Source organism: Hippocampus bargibanti, linkage group LG12, assembly GCF_051943395.1.
Source record: "Hippocampus bargibanti isolate YZ-2025 linkage group LG12, ASM5194339v1, whole genome shotgun sequence".
Taxonomy (NCBI): domain Eukaryota; kingdom Metazoa; phylum Chordata; class Actinopteri; order Syngnathiformes; family Syngnathidae; genus Hippocampus; species Hippocampus bargibanti.
Window position 1 is genome coordinate 4,468,635 of NC_142745.1, and position 26,692 is coordinate 4,495,326.

The 26,692-nt window shown below is 42.9% G+C and overlaps 1 protein-coding gene across 2 annotated transcripts in view; it reads right to left on the bottom strand.

Moving 5' to 3' along the window:
• The window catches only part of foxp4 (forkhead box P4), a 116,887-nt gene that overhangs the window by 69,566 nt on the left and 20,629 nt on the right, over window positions 1-26,692 (bottom strand). For both annotated transcript variants that reach the window (XM_089010279.1, XM_089010278.1), the window contains exon 2: window positions 9,153-9,344. In XM_089010279.1, the coding sequence (XP_088866405.1) occupies window positions 9,153-9,335 (183 nt within the window). In that variant the 5' untranslated portion in view covers window positions 9,336-9,344. The remainder of the gene's footprint in view (window positions 1-9,152; window positions 9,345-26,692) is intronic.

The window sequence follows — 26,692 nt, forward strand, 5'->3', positions numbered from 1 at the left end:
TCTAACAGTCGGAAAATAAATTCACACCTACAGTAGTACGACGACATATATCCTTGGAACTTCAGTAAACCATTACTGAAGATACTGGTACGTAATTACCGGTATTGAATTACGTGGCAGCAGCCATTACTTTTTGTTATGCATCGCATTCTCCTGGAGCGTCAACTGGGAAGAGGGATTTCCTCCCCGCCCACATACTCTACGCAGCCAATCATAAGAGAGCTCGGCGGATCTGGGCCTGAACCAGCCGTTAAAACCTATTGTGTGTCTGCGTGCGTGTGTGTGCATGAGGCACACTCACAACCAATCGCAAGCGAGCTCGGCAGGAAAAAGGTGCGTAATACAAAGTCTAACTTACAGCATCTCTGTCCGAACATTTTTTTCGACATACTGTACACGCAAAAATGTTTCTATGTACCGTTATTCGTAACTCAAATGTTCGTAAATTGGGGAGCATCTGTATTGCACATATTATAACAAAACCGAACTTTGCTCGTTGAACCCTTAAATTGTTGCTATGGTGATGCCCTCTGAAGATTAATTGAACAGTCAACATTTAACCCCCCCCCCCCCCGCCTCCTACCAAATCTGAAAAAAAAAGACATTTCACAAAGTCTGACTCTTCTTGTGTGTGTGTGTGTGTGCGTGCATGTGTTATTTACCTGACAGCACAGGCAGGCCCTCTGAGTTTAAGTGCTTCTAAACACTCCCATGGCAACCAAATCCAACCTCAGCACTCCAGGTGCCCAGGCAAGTGTGTATAACTCAGTCTCCACAACAAAGACTGGGCACGCACATTTACACACACACTCACACATGCACACTCCCACACACACACACACACACACACACACACACGTATCCTTTTTAGCTGTGTTGCTATCTGTCTTTTCTTGTCTGAGAGCCTCTTGGCTGACTGGGTCAACCAAGCGTGACTGTGTCCATGCAGGCTTATCTGGCCTGTTGAACCATTTCTTCAGTCCGTCTACGTTTTATCCACGTAGACTTGTTGCTGGATTGTAAACTTAAAACAGACAGCGAGCCAGTTCAAGTGTGTTTTAGACAACTCTTGGTCAAGTCATACTCTCTGCGATAACAGATTTGATCGGCTCAGAAATGGACAGAACCGCAATTGCACCTGAAAATGATGTACAATGTATTATGAAGCAATGTGAAAGTCATTATGAGCACTAGTTTGTTTCTGAATCTTAGCTACGTTGTCTTATGTTAAATGCTGTTAAATGTATTTGTATTTATGTATGCTTGTCTTCAGGTGTGCATTTTAAGCTCCTGTAAGGTGTCTGTGAGTGTGATGAAAAGTGCTTTCAAATAAAATGTATAATACAGTAAAGTCTCGTTATATCGATATCGGTTATATCGATAGTACTGCTTATTACGATACTATTTCTATGAACGCAAGGAGAAAATTACATGCCGCAGGATCGGATATATCGATAGTCCCGGTTATATCGATATTTTTTCCCACTCCCGAGAATATCGATATAATGAGACTTTACTGTAATAATATTGTTAATATTCTTCTTATTATTATTAAAAATGCAATTTCAAGTTATTTACAAAATATGTGCTAATGTGGGACACAGACTGTTTTGTTCGCAATTTACTTCCAGTAAACTGGACCCGCTACATCCTGCCCACCACCTTTTCCAGAGACTCCCCTCAGGCAGATCGATGCACAGAAAATCCATCAGACATTTAAACAGTTGCTTACTCCCAGCCATTAACTCTCGAAACAGTCACCCATATATCAGTGTATAGTGCCTCTTTGCAATTTTGCACAACCCTGCGGAACAGCATCCCGTTATAATCATTGTAGCTCCTGTTCAGTACTCACTTGAACCACTGTCTGCTTGATACTTTGCACATTGTCTCACAGTTGTTCCTGAGATGTACTACTTACATTAAGGAATTCAATTACATTAGATTAGCCTGTATTAGTGTCCTCCATACGTATTTGTCATGTCTTTTTTATGATGATACTAGTGCAGCATGTTCTACCAGAGACAAAATCTGTCATAGGCGCATTTTTTTACATTAATTAATTAAAAAAAAACATCATATGTATTATTATTTTAATTCATTTAAGGCCACTCAGAGTTCAGTCCTATGTTTCTTGTTCTTGTTCCAGTGTCAAGCAAAAGTCAGGAAACGAAACAGTGTCACGGAGCTATGGAGACTCTTGGAGGAAGTTGGCTTTCTATAGTGTTCCTTGTACTTTGGCCTATTCAGCAGTGGGTGTTCTGTGATGCTTGGCAACCCAGCCTGGCCTTTGCTGACCTTTGACCTACACTGACCTCAATCATAAAGAGGACAGCCTGGCTGAGACCAATGCGACGCTTTTAGGAGGTGACAGCACTCAGAGAGAGGCCCGCAACTGATTTAGTGGATTGCGCATGACAGTGGGAAACAAGCCCAGGGTTATACACCCGCAGATACACACACACATACACACACGCAGTGAGGAAAGTGCACACATCAATGTGCAAGGGGACTTTGCCGCTCATGCAGATGTAGGGGCATAATGTGATTAAAAGAAATCCCTCTGCACTAAGAAATCAGAAGGTGTCGTCAGGAAATGTCTCTCGCTTTCTTTTTAGCGGTCACACCATCACCTCCATCTCTCGTGAACCCGTGACCTGAAAGTGAACTGGAGAAGAGAGCTAGAGGTCACCCAGGACGTTAAGCGTCCTGGTGACCAGTATTCACCTCCCATTACTTTGCAAGTCTTCTCTGCATCCCACCCCTCCACGGTAACCGACCAACGCCAATCGTTCCATGTTCACGTATGAACATATAACACACATACATTCGGCTGCAGAGTGGGAACGTCCTCAGACTGAGGTGTGTTTTTTTCACACATGCACCGGCAACACTTATCGTAATATCAGTGTTTGTGTATATCTGAGATCTGTATCAGACCCCCCCCACACACACACACACCCCTCTCACCGATCTCCAGTCATCACTGCAGCTACTTAATTACACCCTTCATTAACTCACATCACTCATATGCACATATGTGAGTGTGAGAGTATGTGTGTGTCTAGAATAAACATGTCCATCTGACTTCATGAGGACCAATTGAAGTTTGAGGACACGTTGACAACTTTATGGGGATGATCGAGAATTATGACATGGTTTTGGAGTTACGTTCATCTTGGGGAAATTATTAGTTGTTACTACTCAGCGGAGATGGTTAAGGACTTTAAAATGCATAATGAGCGCAGAATAAGTGACAGATTGATTGATGTGAGTATGATATGACATTTTAGGTGAAAAGCAGATGTGTTTTTTTAATAAAGAGTTATAATTGTGTGTGCGTATGTGTTTTTTGTCCATTTAGCATTAAGAAGATAAATTCCAGTTTGAAGCTGCTGATATTTTGGCACGCAGATTACAAATGGAAACCTGTTTTTAAGGATAAAGTCAAGGTGGGCTCATCTTCAACTCAGGATTAGGTTAAGACCCTTACAGGACAACCGACGTCTCCAGACAAGTTGTGTCCATTTTAATAAGATTCCACCGCATACAGCTATATTTTAAGTTTTAAGACTCGCGCTGAATATTCAGGAAGTCTTGTTTTTGAGTTGGTGACGAGTCCGTACGTGACGTCACTAAAGGAACGCCTCTGACCGAAAAAGACGCATTGTAGCGGTCTTTCCATCACGTCAATGTATTTTGCTGTACTTGTTTGGTCTGGGGACCTCGTGTTGCACCCAAAAGCTGCCAGAAGAGGGCGTCCAAGCTCCATATAAGGAATTTATCAGCCTGTGTAAGCGGAGGTGGCCACAGGGGATCGCCATTTTGTGCTTCTTTTTCGTTGAGACATCTCCCCTCAATGTTGCCTCATAATGGCTTGGAATAAATTATTTCATCGATTGCAAATATGTATGCTTTCCTCTTCAGAACTATTTGAATCATATTCATAACTGGATGTGTAACAAGAAAGCATATTCTCAGAATCTGAAGCCATTGTTTTGATTGTGCAGCAATGCAAGACGTCTTGGCGTAACGTCACAAACTGGGGGCGGGACTTTCTGAAAATGCCCAATTCACAGCTCAATTTTTTGCAGATTTTGGACACTTTGAGTCATTTTTATTGGTGTTTTCCATTTGAATAAAAATATCATACTGCGTGTTTTGGGTATTTTAGATGCTATAAAATGTTTTTCTGATGTCAGTTAAGAAACAAAAAAGTGACGTCGGTTGTCCTTTAATGGTAATGGTTTAGAGCGACTAAGGGTATTTTGGACATGCCAAATATGCCATATGTGAATGTGTGAGTGTGGGCTAAAAAAGAATGTAAAAAATAAAACATGACAAATTGGAGTACGGCAAGAAGGTCCTGACCAATTTGTAAAATTGCTTTTTTTTCCTCACCCAATGTGCCACTGATAGCCTTGGGCAAGGCAGAGCACGGCCACAACATGCCTCTCACTTTCATTTTGACTGCAGGAGTAATTTAAGGCCAAGGCAGAAAGCGCCAGAGCCAAAGGGGGGAAAGTCCAAACTGACGAGTGGCACTCCTAAATGGAAACGGTACCATTTTTGTCGCCATTTCTCTCTCCGTCCTCTCATCTCTTTTGCTGTCATCGCCAGCTGCTACTACTACTGCGGCGGCTGGAACACCAGAAGCCATTAATTGATGGCGAGGGAAAACGAGGAGACAGCGATGTAGTAGTTTACGACAAAAAATGAGGGAGGGGATGAGAGATGTAAGGAAAAGGAAAGCGGCGCAGACACCTGGTTCTCGTCAGAACACACATACCGTTTCGAGGTATGCGAGGATTTATCCTGCTTACATTTCTGTTTGGCGATGCATCATCGCATGTCTACACCCGTGCGCCTCAACAAAGTGCAACAACACTCCCACTTTTCCACCTCTTCTTACCACCACCCCGTAACGCCGCTCTTTGTTCTGCCTCGCTCCCGCCTCCCTCTCCCCTACATGATGGGGCAGAACTGGTTTTTACCCCTCCTCCCCCACCCATCTCCACCCCCTTTCCCTTTCTCTCTACTGCTGCTCTGTTCTTACTGGGGAGGCAGACAGGCCACATTCCACAGGGGGGCCCAGGCGCCCTTTTTCTGACACATCTCAGCGCTACACTCCTCCCTCATCCCTCTATTCCTTCTCTTCAGCCCCACTAGTGACCACCGCCTTCCCCCCCAGTGTGTTTTCCTTCTGCCCCTCCTTTCACCTTCAAATCTTAGCGGCCTGTTAGAGCAATCTGTCCGACCTCTCCTCGCGCCACCCAAACCACTCGGTGGACAGTGCCTGAGCGACACCTGCACGGTCCGATTGGACTCAGACCGCCATTTAGAGACAACTTTTGCCATTTCCAGTTGATGTCATTACATTATGCAAGTGTAGTATACTCTCCCTAATAATTTGGCCTACCTATTGTAATTGTATAAATCTATTTACTTTAAGGACATTTATTAGCGTAGCTATCGCAGTAACACTCAGACAGAGAAGCTCGATGAGGGCTTTGGCAGTTGGACATTGTGATTTTTTTTTCCAGGTTACCAAGGGCAAGATGACAGTGTGTTCTATTAGGCTATTAAAATTAAGTGTAACACTTAGTGTAAAATTCGAAGAAAAAAAACCTCAAATAATTTGGTGGTTAACTAATCAAAACTACATTTATTAAATGAACTACAATAACAATAACTGGAGGGAACATTTTTATCTTTATCAATTTGTATCATACAAAAGCTTTTTGTGTTTGTTTTACATATTAACATTTTGGGATTGTTGTACCCATATGCCAAAGAAAGAAAGTGATGTGAGACGTGTAGTTTACTTCATTGCATCGTACTTGGTGACTTTTATTCTCATCTTGCACTCAATAAATGTTCCAACTAATACTAAAACAAAGCATTGAAAAATAAAATAAAATAAAATAAAATAAAATAAAATAATAATAATAATAATAATAATAAACCGGCTCTAAAAAGTTCTTAAAATTAAGCAAATTTAAAAAAATAAATCGTGCCAAAAATTGGTACAAATATTTTGGCTGCCTCATTAAAATGGATAAGGTCAAGATGTTAGAATCACTTCACAGTCTGATGTGACACTTTTCTAAAATACTTGATACCCCAACTGATTCATATTTTTTTATATCTACCTCCCTAATGAGAAAGATGAATACCAATTTTGACATGTGGTTCAAAATGTAACAGTAACTAAAGTACATACCAAATTTCCCATTACTTTTTCAGACCAATCAATAGTGAGGTGTCTCCTGATTTTCAGTATATGGAGACAGACAAATCCGTAATTTGTTTAATACAACCAATTATGGAAGCCTTAACACTTTTTTGGTGAGGTTAAAATCTGGGGCAAAGGTTATGCTTGTCTTTCACAGTCTACTGTGGGCCGAAGCAAAAAAAAAAAAATACATTCAGTGAGTGAGAGGAAGAGAAAAAAGATGGAAAGCAAGAAAGAGGCATGTTTGTGGTTGGTAACTCACTCGAGAGAGGAAATACCAGCATACACACACACATATACACACACACACACAGGTGCAAAAACATGGAGAGCAAAGACCCGTCCCAGAGAAGAAAGACTGGCTTTGTGTGTGCTACAGGTTGGGTGTTTATGTATGTGCATTAGTGCAGAACTACTTGTGTGTCTGCGTGCATGTGTGTCCTTGGTTGAAGGTTGCTGAGGAAGCAGGGTGAGGATGCAGTCAGGGGAAGGCTTGGGGAGGGAACCCAAAACTGGAAGTGAAGGCCCACGAGTGTTCATTAAAAAAAAAAAAAAAGTCTTCATCATGATAATTAGGTGGATTATTTTAGCAGGCAGGGGTTTCCTCATTGACAGAATGAACATGTGTCGTGGTGGAGCCAAAACCCAAGGCACACTTCCTCAAATTTGTCAGCTAAAAGGACCACACGAATAGAAACGCCCAAACAGTCAAGTTCCAATTTAACCGCTTGTGCCTCACAAAGAAAATAAAACTACCTAGAGCAAATGCACGATCAAATATAGAGTACTACTACAAAACTAGAACAGCACAAAATGACAAACTAATGGCAGGTAGACACATATTTTACTCAATAATACTGCTATTTTATAATCATCAAACTCAAAAGTAATACGGTCCTTAAAGTAATTACTTGAGTAAGTAAAAGAACAAATTCAACGATTCTACTGATTTTGTTTGAATCCAATCCAAATTGTCATTAACCCACAATAAAAAAACATCAATATTTTCATAACATAAATGAAGATATATATTTTAGCCTTAAATTTTTGTGTACTCCCATGACATAAAAAAAAGATTGTGTATTTTATCCGATGTTTTTCAATCAACTTTCATGAAAATGTCTCACATTGACGTGAGGCCAAAGAGAGGTTGTGTGTGGTCATGCGACTACTAGATTGTGTTTGATTGGTCGAATAAAGGCAACAAAAAAAAACAACAACAAAAAGGGTGCAGAAAGTGCTAAAGATTGAAGACTGTTGGTGTCTTTTGTGTTGTGTCACATTATTTCTTATTTTGTTGTTTTTTTTGACTTCAAAATGGTGTCATGGGAGTTACTGCCTTGATAGCGGCTCATGTATTTTGTTTTTGCTGCTGGAAAATGTCAATTACTCCACTATGAGACAAATAAAAGCTCATCTAATTTAATCTAATGTAATCCAATTTCAGTCACAGTCATCTCTCGGCACTAAAAATGCTAGCGTGTTTTATAAATACAGCTATAAAAAAATATTGAAAAGTAGCTTTACTTCTCAAGAAAAATCCTTGAATAAAATTCAAACAAAAACATGTATTCAAATTACTTTCACAAGTCCAATGAAGACTATTTAAAAAAAATGACTAAAGTAAATGTTATGGAGGACATATAAGCCATTCATACCCCCTAATTGAAGTTGGTGTGTGTGCGTGTGTGTCTTGTATATAATGTGGGGCTTCTGGGGGGGGGGGGGGGGGGGGGGGTTGAATGGAGTCTGACGCACTGGAGGCAAAATAAACAAGCTAACTGGAGACGCTTTATGCGGATGTGTCATACACACAAACACTGACAAACACTTCATGCACGAGAGACAAAATAAAACAAATGAACACAAAACGCTGACACACATGACTATTGTGCGCGCCTGTGTTTGGATTGCACTGCCAGATTCTCAACACTGGGGAGAAAAATAATAAATAAAAAAATGGCTTCAGAGTATGTCTTCAGTTGGGGCATGTCTGCAAAATGAAGAATTTACAGTACGGGTGGATTAAAGTCTGTTGAAAGTTGCCAGTTGTGGACTTTATAAAAACAGTTGTACACACACACACACACATTCCTGTTTCAATGGTTTTGTGAGGTCCGGATAACTCCAGATAAGGAGTGAGGACCACCGTTGCTGATAAGTTTAGAGAAGAACTAGTGTTACATTTGAACACTAAATGTCACCCCATTTCCCACTTCAACTTCTTTAAAAACAAAGAAATGAAAAATGGACTTGAAACTGAAATAACAGCTGGAGTGCGGTTTCTCAATGGATACATTCAAAGTCCTCACCCCTGTAGTAAATTCGGTTTCGTTTTACTTTATGTGGTATGAATTTTTTCCTCTCATTAACCACGCCCACACTCACACAAGCACACACAGTGAGTAAAAAGTGTGTGTATCCAAGTGAAATGAAAATACACACAAAAAATCATTTTGGGTGAATTTGTGAGGACCTCTCTGAAACTAACAGATGCATGTCTAGACCCTCTAGAAACCTTTAGAATGAAAAACTTGCGAGGACCGGCCAAAAGGTCATCACTTGTCAAAAATGTCCTCACTACGTATGGTATAAAATGTTAGCGGTCCTCACAAGACTAGTCATACACACACACACACACACACACACACACACACACACACACACACACACACACACACACACACACACACACACACACACACACACACACACACACACGCGCACACACACACACACACACACACACACACACACACACACACACACACACACACACACACACACACACACACACACACACACACACACAACATACTGTGCATATGTTGCGAAAGCGGGATGTCCTTCAACTTCATGATTAGAGGGCCGCATAGGAGAACGCACGCGCACACACATTGCGCAGACGCATGCACACCTGTTGCTGTTGCAGGTGCAGGAGATCGACTGGGCTGATCTCTCCGTTTGTGTCTCCATTGGAGCCGCCCTCTCTCCCTCCGCCTCCTCCTCCTCCTCCGTCTGATTGGCTGCTGAGGCTGCTGACTCCGTTCTGGCTGGACGGTGTCGTTCGAATGGTCTCAGAGGCTGATTCCACCATCATCACTGGCACCTGATAGTGGTCGGGAAGATGGGACGGGATGGGGGGGGGGGGAGATGGTGGCAGAGAACAACACAAGTTAAACAAAAGCGAACTGGGCAGTTTGAAACAGAAATCCTGCTCCTATCTGAGAGAGTAAACAAGTCCGGAAACGAAAGCAAACACATGCCAAGATAGAGAAGTGAATCGTGTGTGCTCGTGTGCGTTTTGTGAAAAAAAAAAAAAAGGGCTTTTGGTCATGAATCACCCACGCACAAGTGGCCACAAAGTCACACCTGAAGCAGACTTTTTGTCTGCATGTAGATGTGTGCGTCTGGGAGCGTACACGCGTGGATTAGGATCAGACAGGCAGCAAATCTAAACTGACAAGGCTGCTAATACGCGGCGATATAGTTAAAAAACACACACACACACACATTTCTCCAATAATCAGAGGTGGCATGTGCGCGCCGTGTGCAAGCCATGAGCAGGTTGGTCTTTGACAACGTTCGTTTGAAGCGCCTTCAGAGGACCTCTCTAATTAGAGCGCCCTCGTTCCACAAAACTAGACAAAACGCGCCGTTCCTGGATGTGTTGTTGTTTTATTTTTTGGAAACAACGCCTTGCAAACACACGGGAACATTTGCCATCGTTAGGGAGTGCGAGCGTGGGAGTGCGGAGACAGACGCGCACACGCGAGCGGGCCTGTATAGCTCACAGAAGGCGGCTAATACAAAACAAACCTTCTTCATGCAAGCACGCAAGCTGTGAGCTCCTAATGACAAGCTCAATCTCGCCTTTTCTGCCTGATGCAGTTTGAGAAATTAACACGCGCCAGCCGAGCTTCGGATGGAAACTTTTGATGCCTTCCTTCCTGCATCCAAGCGGGTACACAAAATGCCAACGAGAGATTCTATCCACCGGCTCTGTGGGACTGAATCTGTGTGTGTGCCAGTGTGTGAGGCTTTCGGAGCTGTGTGTGCAACTTGTGCCTTCTGTGGAAATAATAAAAGACATTTCATCAGAGTGTATGTGTGTGTGCACATTTTCATTGTGAAAGTGCGACAGCAGGTGAGATTGGGAAAGAAGACTAGTGGCCTCATTAATGGGATGTTGCCAGATGCTTGCTGGGGGACAGCGCAGAGGCCGAAATGTGTTTTTGTGCAGGTGGAAAGATGCAAGTTAAAAGGGTCAGCCATTTTGGATTCCACAGAAACATTTTCTGCTTTTGCTATATTGTGGTTCTGGTGCATATTATTCACACACTGGATACCGATTTTACTCAAGTGTTGTCACATCTCAAAATAGGATTTGCTGATAAACGGCAGTGCTGGGATGTCATTATTTCAAAGTCCAACTCACCGCCGGAGTAAATGGCAAATGTGTTTTTTTTTTTTTTTTGATAAATTGTTAAACTTTTTTGGGGAGCCTGTAAAGAGCTCAAGTCGACTTTTGTGGTGACATTAAGGCTGCTTAACAACTACAACATATGTTGGGGAAAAAAATCTCCAAATTGAAGGCTCGATTACAGACGAATTGCGCAACCACAAGATGAAGTCGCCGGTCACGGTTTTATAGAAAAATGATGGATGCCAGCTACATGTGTTAAATGAGATTGCGAGTTCATATTGCTGCCACCATTCAAGTTGTCTATCCGTTCCTAGGACAAGAACTAATTTACATTGCAGAGAATATCCATCCAACCATTCATCCACGCAACCCACCGGATCCATCCATCCTTCTATCTATCCACCCAAGCCACCGGATCCATCCATCCATTTTTTCATACAAGCAGCCACCCAACCCACTGGATCTATCCTTCCATCCATCCATCCATCCTTCCATACACTCAACCCACCCGATCCATCCATTCTTCTGTCCATCCATCCATTTATCCATCCATCCATCCTTCCATATACTCAACCCACCCGATCCATCCATTCTTCTGTCCATCCATCCATTTATCCAGCCAACCATCCATCTATCCACCCAACCCACGAGATCCATCCATCCACCCAACCCACGAGATCCATCCATCCACCCAACCCAGCAGATCGATCCATATCCATTTTCCCTTTTATCCATCTATCCATTTTCAACATTATTTAACTTGAACAAAGTTATGGCGGGATTGCTGAACTTTGTTTGTTTGTGGACTTCACCCTAAACTGGTCACCAGTCAGTCAAAGACCATACATTGAGACGAACAACAGTTCAGACCCACATAAACACCGTCTCAGATCAATCACACACTGCCCACAAATGTCAGGCAAATGTACCACTACACCCGGGGTGTCCAAAGTCAGTCCTCGAGGGCCGCTGTCCTGTCTGTTTTCCAGCTCTCCCAGGAGCAACACAGCTGATTCAAATGATCAGCTCATCAGCCAGCTCTGAAGCAGCATCAAAATGGTCCTGATGATTTGAATCAGGTGCATTGCTCCTGGGAGAGCGGGAAAACAGGCAGGACGGTGGCCCTCGAGGACCGACTTTGGACACCCCTGCACTACACTATCAGCAATTCCACAGACCTTTCTCATGCTGTTTTCCCACAGAGATGTGGGGAGCAATTTTGTGAAAATTAATTGTTATTTACAAAAATTGGAGACTGTCTATTAGTATTAATATAACTTAAAAAAAAATGACTGAAATATCACTCCGGTAATGTCACGGTTAAGAAATACAAGGTGCTAACAGCACGGTAAAGAATTCTTCCTTAATAAGCAGTCACTTGCAAAGCATAAATCAAGACCACAGCACTTCCTCCCCACCGCCTCCTGGCACTCATCCACCGTGGATGTTATAGACGAAGAAGTAGAGCGTTATTGTGACATTCAAAGCTAGTCACTTAATCTCCAACCTCACTCCTCTACCCAACCATCTCACCCGCCTCCATACGGACCCCCGCTAGGTCAAACTACTCCCCGAGGTAATATTATGAAGCTATGCATAGTGCTGAGTGATCAACAGATCCACTGACTTTGCGGCGCGCTACAAACTCTTGGCGTCATCACACGTCTCACCGAGCATGAATCACTCAGGCCGCCTATCGGGCCCACACTGTGCTGTAATGGACTGCGCGCCCATCTGCCGCTAACGCTTCCTCGTTGACCTTATTAGCAAGATGCAGTGGAGATAGAGCTCGTAGGTGGACAGGGACCTAATGGGGAAGTGAGCATATAACCTGTCTTTTACACACGCACACACACACATAGACAGTCAATGTTCTCTGCCACTCCAAAGGGTGTGTACTCTGTCATATCCTGTTAATGGGTGTATATAAGCTGGTGTAATGGAGGTCGGCAAAAAGGCAGGGGCATAAATCTAGCCTGAAGTCTTTGATTAGGTCTATGATGCAGGCACCCATACACACACTTACACAGACACATACATAGCTCGAGGTTAAAGTGTTTCTGGCAGCGACGAGGAGCGGCTGGCGAAAAAGGCTTGCCTCGACGCGCCGAGCGCGCTCCGCCTGCGCGCCGTCCTCTTCGCCGAGCTACAAGATCCGACCCCCTCAAGATGAACCTCTGACCCGAGAGTGCATGCGGAACAGACATTCCCGACGAAGCCCGCGGGGGGGACGGAGCAAAATGGATGGAAGGATGCAGCAAGGTTGATCAGAGAGATAGAGAAAAGAAGGAAAAAGAGCTGTCTGATTGGGATTGAGAAGACAGAAAATAGGACTCGACATGTTCCTGATGACACCTACCTTTGTACTCTAATAGATTAGCTCACAGCCAGGTTTGCTTATGTGTATATGTATGAAGACGGCTATGATTGATGAGCGCGGACCGGTCTTGTTTTGACATGAAGCTTGTTCAGATGTTCCCGAAAAGATTGCCCTCATAATCAGCCATACTCTTGACTGTTCCTTCCCACTGCTCCAGGGGGTAAGGGGGGGTTCAAACAACTTCTAAAACCCAAGCGAGCAACTTTGCTAGCTGTTTTTTTAGCAGGATTGGTTCTGTCAGATTCCGCCTGGTCAGCGGTCATCAATGCCGCTCCTTTAACCAAGTTCACTCCCGAGCGTGTTGTTGTGAGTCGTCGGCGAGCGAGCGCGTCAGTCAGGGTTGTGTACAGTGTGTATTTATGCGCGCATCTGTGTTTACAGCAGCTTAGTGAGATAATAAGTCTTTATCGTGTTATGCCTCATGTGGGAATATTTCCAGCGGTCCCAGAACGCCTGTTCTGTTTCCTCCGCCTTGCATCAGCTCACAGGAACGCTGCTTATTAGGCAAAGAAGTGAGGGAATAAGTGTGGGAGGGAGAAGGAAGGAGGTAAAGGGGGGGGGGGATGTCTGTACCGTATGTGCACTCCAACCAATCTACTTTCATCCCTTACTTGAATCATTTGTTTTTCCCTTTCCTGTGGTTGCACCTGGTAACTCATGGCGGGTTCAACCCTGGAAAACATGAAAGTTCTCCCTCTGAAATAGAATCCATACACGTCTGAACTTTTTATTGTTCAACCTACATTTCACGGCAAGTTAGACACAAAAAGAGGGAAATCGTAAGAATCTGCGTTGAGATTGAGAGCAAAATGTCTTTCCGTTTCCGCAAACCGGACAGGTGCTTCATTATTGCTATTAGCGTCCGTTAAAATCTTTCCTTGAACAAGACACATTCAGGATTTCTCTTAGTGAGAATCCAAACTCAGGGTTTTCAGTAGTTCGGGGAGAGACATGAACACCAGACAGACGACTCATCATTTTGAGAAAAATCCCCCCCCCCACCCCCGTCGTCTCACAACAGTTCAACTAAATATTGCCGTCTCAACGCCATTTCACTCTAAAGCCAATCGCCAGAAAAAACGATCAAGTCTGGGCCCCTCAGGCCTCTATTGATATGGTGTTTGACACACACATAATAAGAAAGAGAGAGCAAATACTTGAACTTGTTGACTTAAAAGATTTTTGAGGACATTTGCATTTGTGTAAAGGCAACTCTGAGCATCACAGAAACAAAAGCGTGAGTCCATAATCCCCGTTTCAGGGCATAAAACGCACCTCCGGTTTACGTGTGGAGAAAAAAAAATGTATATTTTCAGTTACACATGATTCAAATATGTACAACTGAGAAAAAAAAAACGTTTGTTGATTTTTCAGGGAAAAAGAAAAATGGTGTTTGTTGGTTGGTCACTGTTTAATCATGTACAGACGATGAATTTGAATTTAGAAAAACCAATGGAACTTTTTTTAATAAAGTCATTCATTGCCATTCCCAAAATTATTCGGAAAATGTGACGAAGAGCGCCATTCCCGATTTTATTCGGGTTTGTTTGCTTTCCCTCCCACGACGGGGCAGATTTGCTTTCTGTACAGCCGCCCCATTTCAAGCAGAGATAACGCCAGACCCATATAATTTAGGAATTAACTCTTTTTCTGATGAAAGAAGAGAGTCTTAGGTTTCTAACGCTGCATTGAATGTTTATGTAGTCCTAAAACTTTTGTGGGTCCTGGAATTTGAGAGAACATGAAAAAAAACCCACTGGACTGGACACATTTTTTGTACATGTCTGGCAGCAGATGAGTTAAGTTATTAAGTTAATTTGGAACAATCTTCTTCAGTATATAAACAGATTAATATTAGTGGCGCCTATTTAAACAAAAAGATTAATATTAGTGGCGCCTATATAAGTGAAAAAGGACACCCTCCTTTTTCACTTTTTTAACGTATCTTTGTAACGCATTATCTGCCCCCCCCCCCCCGTTTTTTATTTATTTAGGTTATTTGTTTTTATTTTTATTTATTTATTTTAGGTCACGTTGTGGGCCGTAGTTTGGACATAACTGCTGTAGAAGACCAGCAATGTGATGAATATCTGGTAGAGCATTTCTGAGTAGATTATTAGCTTTAATATGAGCAGCGATGAGCTCATGAAGGAAGCCATAAGACATGCTCTGAAGCGTACAAACACACCGAACACCAGATCATCGGATTCTTCCACTGCAGCTGGCCGTGAACGCAAATTATGCACGCCCGAGGCAGGTAAACTTCAAACGAGCGCTAAAGCTAACAGGCTAACGGCGCTGCTCCGGGCCACTCTGGCTGCCTGCCAGTGCTAACAGGTTGGTTAACAGTGAACAGCTCAAGCTGGATGTCTGCGGTTAACCTGGCCCTGCTCCAGTGCTAACAGTTGAGCGCTATTATCACACACGTAGGCCGATATCCGCGTTGGCTTCAAAGAGCATCGTCAGGTACAGTAGAAGCTAGCCAGGGCTTTCGTCTGGTGTTCGCTGAACGTTGTGAAGAAGGCGAGAACTGACCGGACGCTGCCTACAGGCGTTTTATCTGCGCATTCGAGCGAACGATTGCATGTGTGCGCACATGTCTGCGTGGTGTATTTTTGTGAAGACAAAGTCCCTGTTTACTGAGCCCATAAAGATTAGGCTCCCTGGATCAGGTGGGCTCTGGAGCCATAGGTAAACATACGGAGCATTCCGCACCCATGAGATCGCTCGGCGTGTGCGTGTATGTTTGTGTGACCGGGGCAAACATACACTCTTGGGCCCTTCCTTCATAGAGCAGTAAGTGATTTACCAGCCTGCCGGCCACTGTCGGTTGAAAGCGGCGAACACAGACACAAAAGGTACACACAAATATTTGTCGAAGGAGCGGACTTCATTGCAAACCTCATTTATCGCAGTCCAGAAATCACGGGTTGCGCATTCCAAAAGAGGTAAAGTTCACGTGCGAGTGATCACGAGGATGAAAATAGAAAAGCATAAAAGTACACCTTCAGCTCTCCCCCCTGTCCAGAGAAGTAAATGGAGGTCAGAGTGGCGGAAGAAAGGTGAGGCGGGAGAGGAATGACGGGCTGAGAAAAAAAAGGCAGTGTGCCTTTATTTGGATGGGAAAGTAGATGAGCAATTAGCAGCCGTGTCCTGAGAGAGCGTTTTATTAGGATGACCTTCAACTGTGATGGAAGGCAGGCGAGGAGGGAGGGACACGGCAAAGGATTTAAATTATGTCACTCGGGAATATGTATACCTTGAAATGGTGTCATGTGAAGTGCGTGTTTATGCTACAAATGAAATCTTGCGGGAGTCTGAACGCCACGACCAAATCGAACAACCGATCGTGAAAAGATGTGCCGATCGATAGATATGTGATGGACTGAAATTTAGTTGATGATGGTTCAGGAGTTTTGAAGAATTGCGACAATTTTGATTGGTTACAACAATCGGGTAGCAACTAGCTCAGGGATGGGCAACAGGCGATTTTAAAAAATGGGGGGAAAAAAAGCTCATTTATGAATCCATTTTGAAAAAAAAAAAGCTGTGAAGATGTTTTTTACGCTTTCCAAGAAGGGTACAGCCTCAATGTCCTTGTTTCCTTTTATTTTGAAAAAAAAAGTATTCCTACCTGAGCTATGAATCCAAATCAACAAAGGACACACTTGAATTAGGAGTGAAAATGTGTGTCTTTCCCTTGCGTGAAGGCACTAAATTGCAGAAGAGATAAAAAGAAGAACTTTATTTGCCAAAGAGCTGCTGTATTCCCTGCCTTAAGGTGACACAATTTATGATCGGAATTTGCATGACAAGGACGATGAGTTAAGTAGATTTAATATTACCTGCGAACGAAAGCGAGGGCAGTCGTAAAGTGTTACAAAGGATTTAAAACAGTGCGGTGTATATAAATAAATAAATATCAAAGTGGACATAATATAATATTACATGCCGGGCTTTCAAGTCGGGGCACTTTGCATTTCTGAGTTAATTAATAGATTGGATCAGAGCAAGTTTAATCAAATATAATTGAATAAGAGCACAGTAAAAAAAAAACAGGCCAGACGTTAAAAGGAGACACGGGGAGGAAATGATAGCATGTCCACTTTTCAAATTAATTGAATTTCAGTACTTTTGAACTTGGTCCAAGCTGAGGTAATTCATTTACATGCTATCCAAAAGTACTAAAACAAGATGATATTCACCCACCCCACACTCAGTGGGCACAAATAATACCCCCAGACAAGCATGGAAAGTAAAAATCAACACCAAACTGAAAGACTACTCAAAATAACTGTTAGTTTTCTGCCCCTCTTGCGCTTTTTTTCATCGCACTTTATTTTTTTGTCTCACATTGCACATATTATACTGCATTAGATTAAAACATGGATCATTTATTCGCCGTTTCTCACTGCATTAAAAAAAATGGCTTCTTTATAATTTATCACGGAATCTTTGTTATATAGTGACAAGCATCCTAATTAATAAAAGTAGATGGAACATTGAGAGCCGTCTTACTCATTTGGAACATACTAATATTAATAGAATAATTTATGGCACAGTATAAATAAATGAATAGAGTAATTCGTTTGAAAAAGTGCAGACTTCCATTCAATTTAAGACTCCCCCCCAAAAAAACCAAAGTCAGCTTCTCAGACAAGGACATTAATAAGTGCTCCATCACCAGGAACAGAAAAAGGAAGCGACAAACTAAACATGCACTGCTCACTTTTAAAACACATCAATATTTCAGTTCCTTTATAAAAAAATGATGAGCAACACTTGTACTTCCTGCCTTGTTATTTTCATCTGCTATTTAAGGACTTTTGATTGGGACATTTGTGCACAAGCCGCAAAAGGGATAATACTTTTATTTTTTACTTTTATTTGAGGGATCACGTGTACAAAAATAGATACAACTGGATAAGTGAAGGTAAAAAAATACAAATAAAATTAAATACTGGGAGGGTGAGAGAGAGAGAGAGAGAGAGAGAGAGAGAGAGAGAGAGAGAGAGAGAGAGAGAGAGAGAGAGAGAGAGAGAGTCACATGGGTCATTACCATCCTTATTACTCCTCATTAAAATACACCCACTCACAAAGACATTCTCCTGTAAGCGTGTGTATGCGTGTGTGTGTGTGTGTTTGTGTGTGCGTGTGTGTATGAGCACAAGTGACCAGGCACGTGCACGCTGTCCGTGTTCCTGATGTGCACATTGCGCGTCAATATCGAAAAGTGACAGAAAGGAACAATATAATTGGAGAAATGTACGCAGTAATAATAGGTATTCAGAAAATGATAATTCATATTAAACAGGGTGCACAAAGTCAGCCTCATTTGCATGTTTTAGATTATATGCATTTCAAAAGTAATTTCCGCGGGGCATATGAATGACATTAATTCCCGGGCGGGTTCTGCTATAGACCTCAAACTATCAAACACTCAAACATTTAACAGATGAAGAAAAAGAAAAAAAAAGGAGAGAGGGAGCTTGTGCCTGGGCAAGGGTATATTTCAAGGTTAAAGTGATTTATTTATTTATTCATTTATTTATTCATGTTGCCTAACTTTATTTCAAGTTAGTCCAGTTGAAATGGAGACTTTGGGTATTTGTCCAGTGTGTCCCGTATTGCATGAGTGTGCTTTCCGGTACAGGTCTGAGAAAGACATTTCTCTTGCTATTCAGCAACGTTTCCTCAGCAATAAGCCTGAAGAGCTGTGACTCACACTGAGTCATGTGGCTGTGTCAGCTCCAGAGCCAGACAAGCAAAAAAAAAAAAAACCCAGAAAGGCAAGACTCCAGTCGCCCACCAGAAGTGACCCGAACAGAGCGGGTGGTGGCGATGTGGCGGTGAGGGAAAGGAAAAGTGATGAAAAAGGATGTGGCGAGCAAAGGGAGGAGGGAGGACTGCGGACGAGCCGGAGACAGAGGGTTCCCTCTCCTCGCCTGCCCGAGCCGAGAGGAAGACCCCGGGGCAGGAAACGGGCTGGATGAATGGATGATTCCAGTGGAAAACTCTGGATGCCACTGACAACATTCTTGTCTTATTAGGGAATCTGGTGTGAAGCCACATTACAACATTTGCTGGATGCGTGTGTCCATTTGAAGTGAGGCGCCGACCATGTCAAGCTTAATGTCTGGTGCATGCGTGACTATTGTTTGTGGTTTGTAGTTGTCTATAAACAGAGCCGCTACTGCCAGTGGCTTAGCGTGTTATTATCCCGTGAAGAACTCATTTTCTTCATAAAAAATAAAATAAAATTGGCATTGGTTTGTTTGACACCGTGCGATTCTTTCCAAACAATCATCAGAGCACATACGTGCACGAGTCCAGCTCTCGTGCATGCAAAAACAACAATGAAACGAAATAATGGAACCCCGGAGGGGTGCGTTTGACAAAAGTTTCGACCCTATTTCCCCAGATCAAACGCTAGTCAATCTTATGGCTGCTGAATTTGCTTCAAGATTATCAAGATTGTGTCACGGTTTGCAAGGTGGTGATGGCGGGTGCGGATCCCAAAAAGCAGGCAGGAGTGAGTAGGAGGTTGTTTGACAAATTGTATTAAAATAAAGTCAGCAGGAACAAAATGTAAAACATCAAAATCATCTGAATGGAAAAAATACAAAGTAGCAAAAGAAGACCAAAAGTAAAAGCCCGCCAAGGTTAAACAAACACGTACACGATGCATGCTGCAACCAAGCAGCAAACAAACAATGAACCGGCACCGGATGGTCGTGCCGGGTGTTCTTTTAAATGTCAATGATTAAACGACCAACACCTGCGAGGCTGCAGGCAGGGCTGACGTCGCTACCCGCTGGTCGCCAATCTGATCGGGACGACCAGCACCTGTGAGGTGTAGGCGGGGGCGACAGCGCCCCCCGTTGGTCGCCAACCAGATCATGACAGATTGTGTGTAAGCTAAACCCTGAAAGGAACGTAGCCAATAAAAAAAAGTTTTAAAAATGAGTTATTGCACTTAATGTTGTTTGCCTCTTAGCAGTTTTGTGCCAGCCTTGAATTGTTGAAAAAAACATTGTTTGTAGATAGTTTGTTGTAGGAAGGAGTTTTTTTTCTTTCACACATTGAAAAATATACGAAGAGCGCACATTTTTATTATTCTTTAATTTACGAATATAATAATAATAATAATAATAATGAAATAAGAAAAAATCATAACACATAATAACAACACTAATAATAATCATCATCATCATAATAATGAAAAATTTATAATTAAGAAAATTAAGAAAGGTTAATATTAATAATTAAAAGTAATTATTATTATACATTTATTTTCTATGCACATACCGTATTTTCCAGTGTATAAGGTGCAGCAGAGTATAGGGTGCACCCCCAATGAAAGGTGTATTTTCAAACGGACTATAAGGCGCATCTTCAATGAATAAAAAAGAAGGGTTCCAAATATAATATATAATTATGCAAAGGGTTTTCAAATATAATCCACACCAACATTGGAGGCTGCGGTTCCGCACTACTTCTTCTAATGTGGTGGGGGTGAGAGACCTGTTGTGGCTCAATATTACTTCACATATAAGGTACAAAGTCTTTTCAAGAAAATCAAGGCTATTGGGTGCGCCTTATACACCGGAAAATACGTATTTTTGCTGTATTTCATATATGACTTTAGTATTTGACATTAGTTAGAAAAATGTGCTTCTAAAGTGCCACCCCAATAGCTCAGATCCAAAAGCATGGCCGCCTCCATCATTCAAAGTCTTGCTATAGAGGCATGTGGTCGCCATCCCGTCCCAGGCAGACACGGGGTTACCATGTCCGGACTTCACTGTAAGAAGCTGTTAAGCGACAGACAGAACAAGCTGGCATCGTTTCAAAGTACGTCACGCTGCTACGCTGCCACTGCGGGCATCATTTGGGAATTGGCTCATACGTTCGTACGTACAAAGTACAGTATAAACCGGCATTAAAGTCGTCAATGGCCATAGAATGTCTCATGACCGCCATTGGTAGCCAAAGGTGATTTTATGGAATGTGACTTCAGACAGAGAGCGCAAAACGAGAAGGTGAAGGGCATGAGAAAAGATCTGCGGATCAGCGAAGGAGGGTTAATTTGAGCCTGGGAAACATGTTTGTTTCTTGCCTTTTTCTCTTTCATATTGTTCCCAGCCGGTCAGAGCGGATCTGTTCATCTGACACGCAACACGGAGACGTAAAAAGAGGATTAGAGACACAAATCATTACCCACTGGGAACGGCGTTCACCTACAGCCCAAGCTCGGGGCAGCCATGCGGCGTCTGTATTGAATAAGACACGTCCGTCTTCACCAAATGACCAAAGGGGTGAACGGCTCGGAAAGAGGTCCACTCTAGTCCATCGATACGCCGCCGCTCGGCCTATTCAGCGACAAAGAGCTTTCCTGCAGTTTCAGCTTCCCCGGCCCGATCGATGTTATGAGCAATGCGGACAAACTGCTGCTAACCAGACGGGCCCGGCCACCAAAGGCCCGCCGCTGTACCGGCTCCCCCAGGGTTAGATCGTTCCGCTAATGGAGGTCTCTGCTGGGGCCCCCGATGGCCCCTAACCACCAAACAGGCCCCGAGGACTCGCTTGGCCATTCTCTTTTGAATCTCTTTCACAGTCATCCCCTGCATTGTTTCTCCATCCACACAATTGTATTGACCTCAGCCTCTATGGGCCGCCGACGCTTCCTCATTTGCGTTTGTCAAAAACACAGAGGGCCTTTGCTACTCCAACGGGTTGGCTATTGAGCAACTCTTTTTTTTTTCTTCCTGTCAACGAAGGTCCAAAAGTCAAACGAGAATACAGGATAAAGCGGTTTTGCATATCTCTCACGTGCTTGTTGGGTTTGTTGTGAAGTTAAGCCATGCCATAAAAAGAAAATGTTTTAAAAATGTTGTCTTGGTTTGAGATGAATAGAAATGATTTGATTTTGAATGTTTGTGACAATAAATCCGACGTAACCGTTACTTAAAGGACAACCGACGTCTTCGGACAAGTTGTGTCCATAATTTGTAAAATGGCTTCAAATGACTTCTACTGAGCGTATTTTAATAAGATTCCACCGCATATAGCTATATTTTACGTTTTAAGACTCGCGCTGAACATTCAGGAAGTCTGACGAGTCCGTACGTGACGCCCTGACCGTAAAAAAGACCGTAAAAAAGACGCATTGTTGCGTCTTTCCATCACGTCAATGTATTTTGCTGTACTGTTTTTTTAAAACCATGTTACACCGAAAAGCCACCAGCAGAGGGAGTCCAAGCTCCATGGAAGGAATTTATCAGCCTGTGGAAACGGGCTGATTCATTCCTCACAGCTCGGTGGCCATTTTCTTGCCTCTTTTTGAGTGAGACATTCCCCCCGCCCGTTTGCCTCAAAATGACACGGAATAAATTATTTAATCGATTGCAAACATGTATGCTTTCCTCTTCAGAACTATTTGAATCATATTCATAACTGGATGTGTAACAAGAAAGCATATTATTCGTATCTGAAGCCATTGTTTTTATTCTCCAGCAATGCAAGACGTCTTGGCGTGACGTCACGAACTGGGGGCGGGACTTTCTGAAAATGCCCAATTTGCAGCTCAATTTTTTTGCAGATTTTGGACACTTTAAGTCATTTTTATTAGTGTTTTGCATTTGAATAAAAATATCATACTGCGTGTTTTGGGTATTTTAGATGCTATAAAACGTTTTTCTGATGTCAGTTAAATAACAAAAAAGTGACGTTGGTTGCCCTTTCAAGGAGATTTTCAAAAGGCAAAAAAATATTTTTTATGATAACGGCTCTTTCATGAATAAAATATCAGAGGGGGGAAACTAAAAGAGAAGTTCCTAGGTTCATTTTAGGTCTCTAATTTGAAATACAGGAAACCACCCTGTCCAAGGAAACACAACCAATCAGACAAAGATAAGAGTGATTCATGAGTTGTGAAATTGAAACTTTTTTGTCCCGAATGAAGTCTTACTGTATACTATTTTTTATTTGTTTTAAAGTGCTATTTTGTTTCTAGGTGAAGTGTGTGAGTGGCATAGATGATTGACACCTTTTCAGTCACCACTTTTGTATCTGGTTGGTACTTTTCTTTTGGACGTGGTGGTCTCACGAATATCAAGTTAGGGGCAAAAGATCTTTTTTATTGTATTTTATTTTGTTGTTTATCAAATCACGCACTTCATATACCATTTTGAAAAAAAATATTATTTTTCCATTTGAATCGTATTTCATTAGCATTATTAATGTGATTGCTAATCCACTCCTGTTTTATTTGTTTTTATTTTGTTTTTTATTATCTCATAGGTTCTCCACATTTTAAGACTGAGCGTGCACGGTGGCTGCAAAATGAAAATAAGTTTCAGGTATTTAAAGTAGTAAAACTTGAGATGGGATCCTTTAACCACAACACTCCTGATTAGTCGCCCGCTCGGCCTTTTGCACTTGTCTTATTTCATCACGGTAAAAGTAACGAGGGGAGAAGAAAAGAAAAAAGCGCAATGGAAAAGAACCACCGCGTTTTGTCATTTCCGATTGTTTACTTTCTTCACTGCAAATTGATTTTTACATCTCCTCTTACTGGAATCTCTCTGCAGCGGAGCGCCAGAACTGTCTGGCTTTGGGCTCAGCTGCCAAAACCCGTCTTTCCAGGCTTTATGAGACAACTCTGGGGAGGACGTTTCAGCCTTTCAACTCACAAGTCATTTGCAATGATACAATACTGCTTTTGTCCTCACCACCTTCACCGTTTCCTTTCTCTCTCTCTCTCTCTCTCTCTCTCTTCCAACCACCGCTTGCTTTCCTTTCTTCAAGTTTCTGGCTTTCATGTCCCTCCATAAACCTTGCTTGTCGGTCTGTGGAGTTCACAGATCAGAGGTGCCGTCGGACACACGCATACTGAAAGACTGAAGCCGACGGTGGCGCTTCAAGTACGGGCTTGGGTTACATTGTGGTGGTTGGGCGGTGCGCTTGCGGTTCCGTTCATCATCGGTTCTGGTAGGACTGAGGTTTGCCTTGCAGGGACCTCCAGTGAGTCAGGCAGCGGGCCTGAGCTAAACTAAGTCCCAGGCTAGAAATAGTCGTCAGCGCGTAGGGCAGCACTAATGGTGTGTTTGTAAGGGTGAAGCCAAACAAATAAGGTGACGTCTGAATTGAAGAAGGGACCAGATGTTGCTCTCACACACACGCACGGGCAAGCGGGACAAAATAAACTTGTGGTGAGGGAAGTGCACCGGGTATATCTGGTATATCTGGAATCGTAGCATCAGCTGCAGCTTCAACACACGCCGCTCTTCTCTGTGTGTGCGTTTGTGCCTGTATATGTGTGTTTCTGTGACTATGTGTGTGTTCGTGCGTTCGCTCTTAGCAGCTGAATTGACACCATTTCTCACCGACTTCACGGTAATGAGAAAAACAGGCAGAAAAACCCTCATTGGTAATTATTCCCCCAGGTGCAACATTTCAAAATGACCATCAGACAAAAACAAATACACTTTCCCTCGTGCGCACAAGTGTGTGTACAGTTTTCCTGACAGCTGAAAAATCCGAAGGTTGAATCACGCATGTGAGTGAAACAGAGCACTAATTACGGGTGAGAATATTATTTTGTGCATGTACGTGTCTCTGTTTGTACGCGGACATGTGGTAAACAATCACTTAGAGCGTTTAGCCCACAATTACAGCCTTCTCAACCTCGCCTACACAAAGCGCTTGAACTCACTCCAACCTCTTGTAGTGACAAATCCAAATGGAGCTTTGCCACACAAAATGTCTGCCTGGCCGCGTTTCGCTTGCGCGTTACAGTACCTGCCAAAGTGCGCACATCAGACACATGAGATAATGGAGAACCCATTAGGGGTCAATGTTTTGGTGAAAATGGCCGTCTTTGTCACACACCAACTCCTCTCCCGCACTTTAAAAGCGGATTGAATTCAACCATCCTGCGCGTACAAACTACAGTAAAGTCTCGTTATATCGATATTCAAGGGAGTCCGAAAAAATATCGATATAACCGGGACTATCGATATATCCGATATCGATATAACGAGACTTTACTGTATTTGAAAAGCAAAGATGTGTGACAAAATCAGGCAATCAATTTTGTCGGCTTCCAAGTCAACGGCTGGGCAAAGGGTCTCACACACACACATGCATGAACAAACACACGCACACACACGCAAGCTCCCTGCCCAGTGTTTGTGGTGGCGCAGCACATCTGGTCACATCTGGATGTATTTTAGGCATGTTTACATTTCCAAAATGCCGAAAGAAAAAAAAAAGTAGACCAAAAGACCCAACTTAGAAAAATACTGCAGGTACCAGAAGAACATTTGAAGAAAAGCAACGCATCCCAGATGAGGGGTGGAGGGGGGGGGGCTGTTTCCAACCTACCACAGTTGACGTATACACGAGTGTAACTATTTGTGAGGCTGTCGGGCCAACAACAACTGACATTTGTGGTGCACTAATTGGCATATTGCACTCTCCCTTTTTTGGGGGGGTTTATCCCATCAAGATTGGCTTACCTTAAAACAGACGCAAAGCATTGCCGCTTGACAACCGCTCTTACGCAGTCAACGCTGAGCACAACACATTTATTCCCGTCAATACACACACCCATCCACGCACACACACACAAAAACAGCTGCATTTCCATTTTTCTTCCCCTAAATGACGAAAACACAAAAACAGTTGGACTTCATTCAGACTAATCAAAGCTGACACGGGTTAGAGCGCTCTGAGATGATGTCAGCAATGAAGGGAAATACACACACACACACACACACACACACACAAGCACACACACCCTATAGGATGTAATTTCAGGGACTGGGTATAATTTACCAGTGTAACTTGAAACCGGACAGGAAAAACTAGTGCCACTCCAAGAAAAATATAAAGCATACATATCGAGACATGTATGGACACAAACAGGCAAAGACCCAAACAGCAGCCGCGTTAGCAAAGTATGCTAAGGGATTGCGCGTAAGGACTGCAGGTATCTGAGCCGCTACAAAGCACAACCCGATTCACGCAGAATGACTTTTTGATTGGAGTGCCACACAAAGTGTCCTTGGGATCATTCTAATCCTCTCAGGTATTCCATTTTCCCATGGCCCACCGTAACCTCGATTCACTCGCACGTACACGCACGCACAAACACACAGGGGAGATTATTAAAGCAACCTCGTGGCACATGGCGGTTTCTGATGGATTTAACATCAGGAATGATTGTTAACTTTTAGCACTAAAAAGACTTGGAGTGATTCCTGAAGAAAAAAAAAAGAAAAAAAAAAAAAAGGGAAAAGAAAACGGCCAGACACTTGGATCACATGACAACCGAGCTGCAGCTGCAAGGACCGCTGGGAAAACGACCTCGTTGCCATCCCTCAGATCGCGCCGAATCGGCAGCCAAGCGGCAATAACGCCATGCGTCGATATCGTATGTCTGTACGAAGACACCATTTAGCCGCAGAGTGGAATCCGCGCGGGGAGAAGATGAAGGAAAAAAAGGTATCACCGTCAAGTGGTAAAATAAAAATAAAAGTTAATCACCGTGAAATAGATTAAACCTATTAAGAGGAACGTATGCTCAAGGTGACAGAAGAAATTAATTTGGCTCAACTATTGAGACCCTTGCCTCCACCCCGCTATA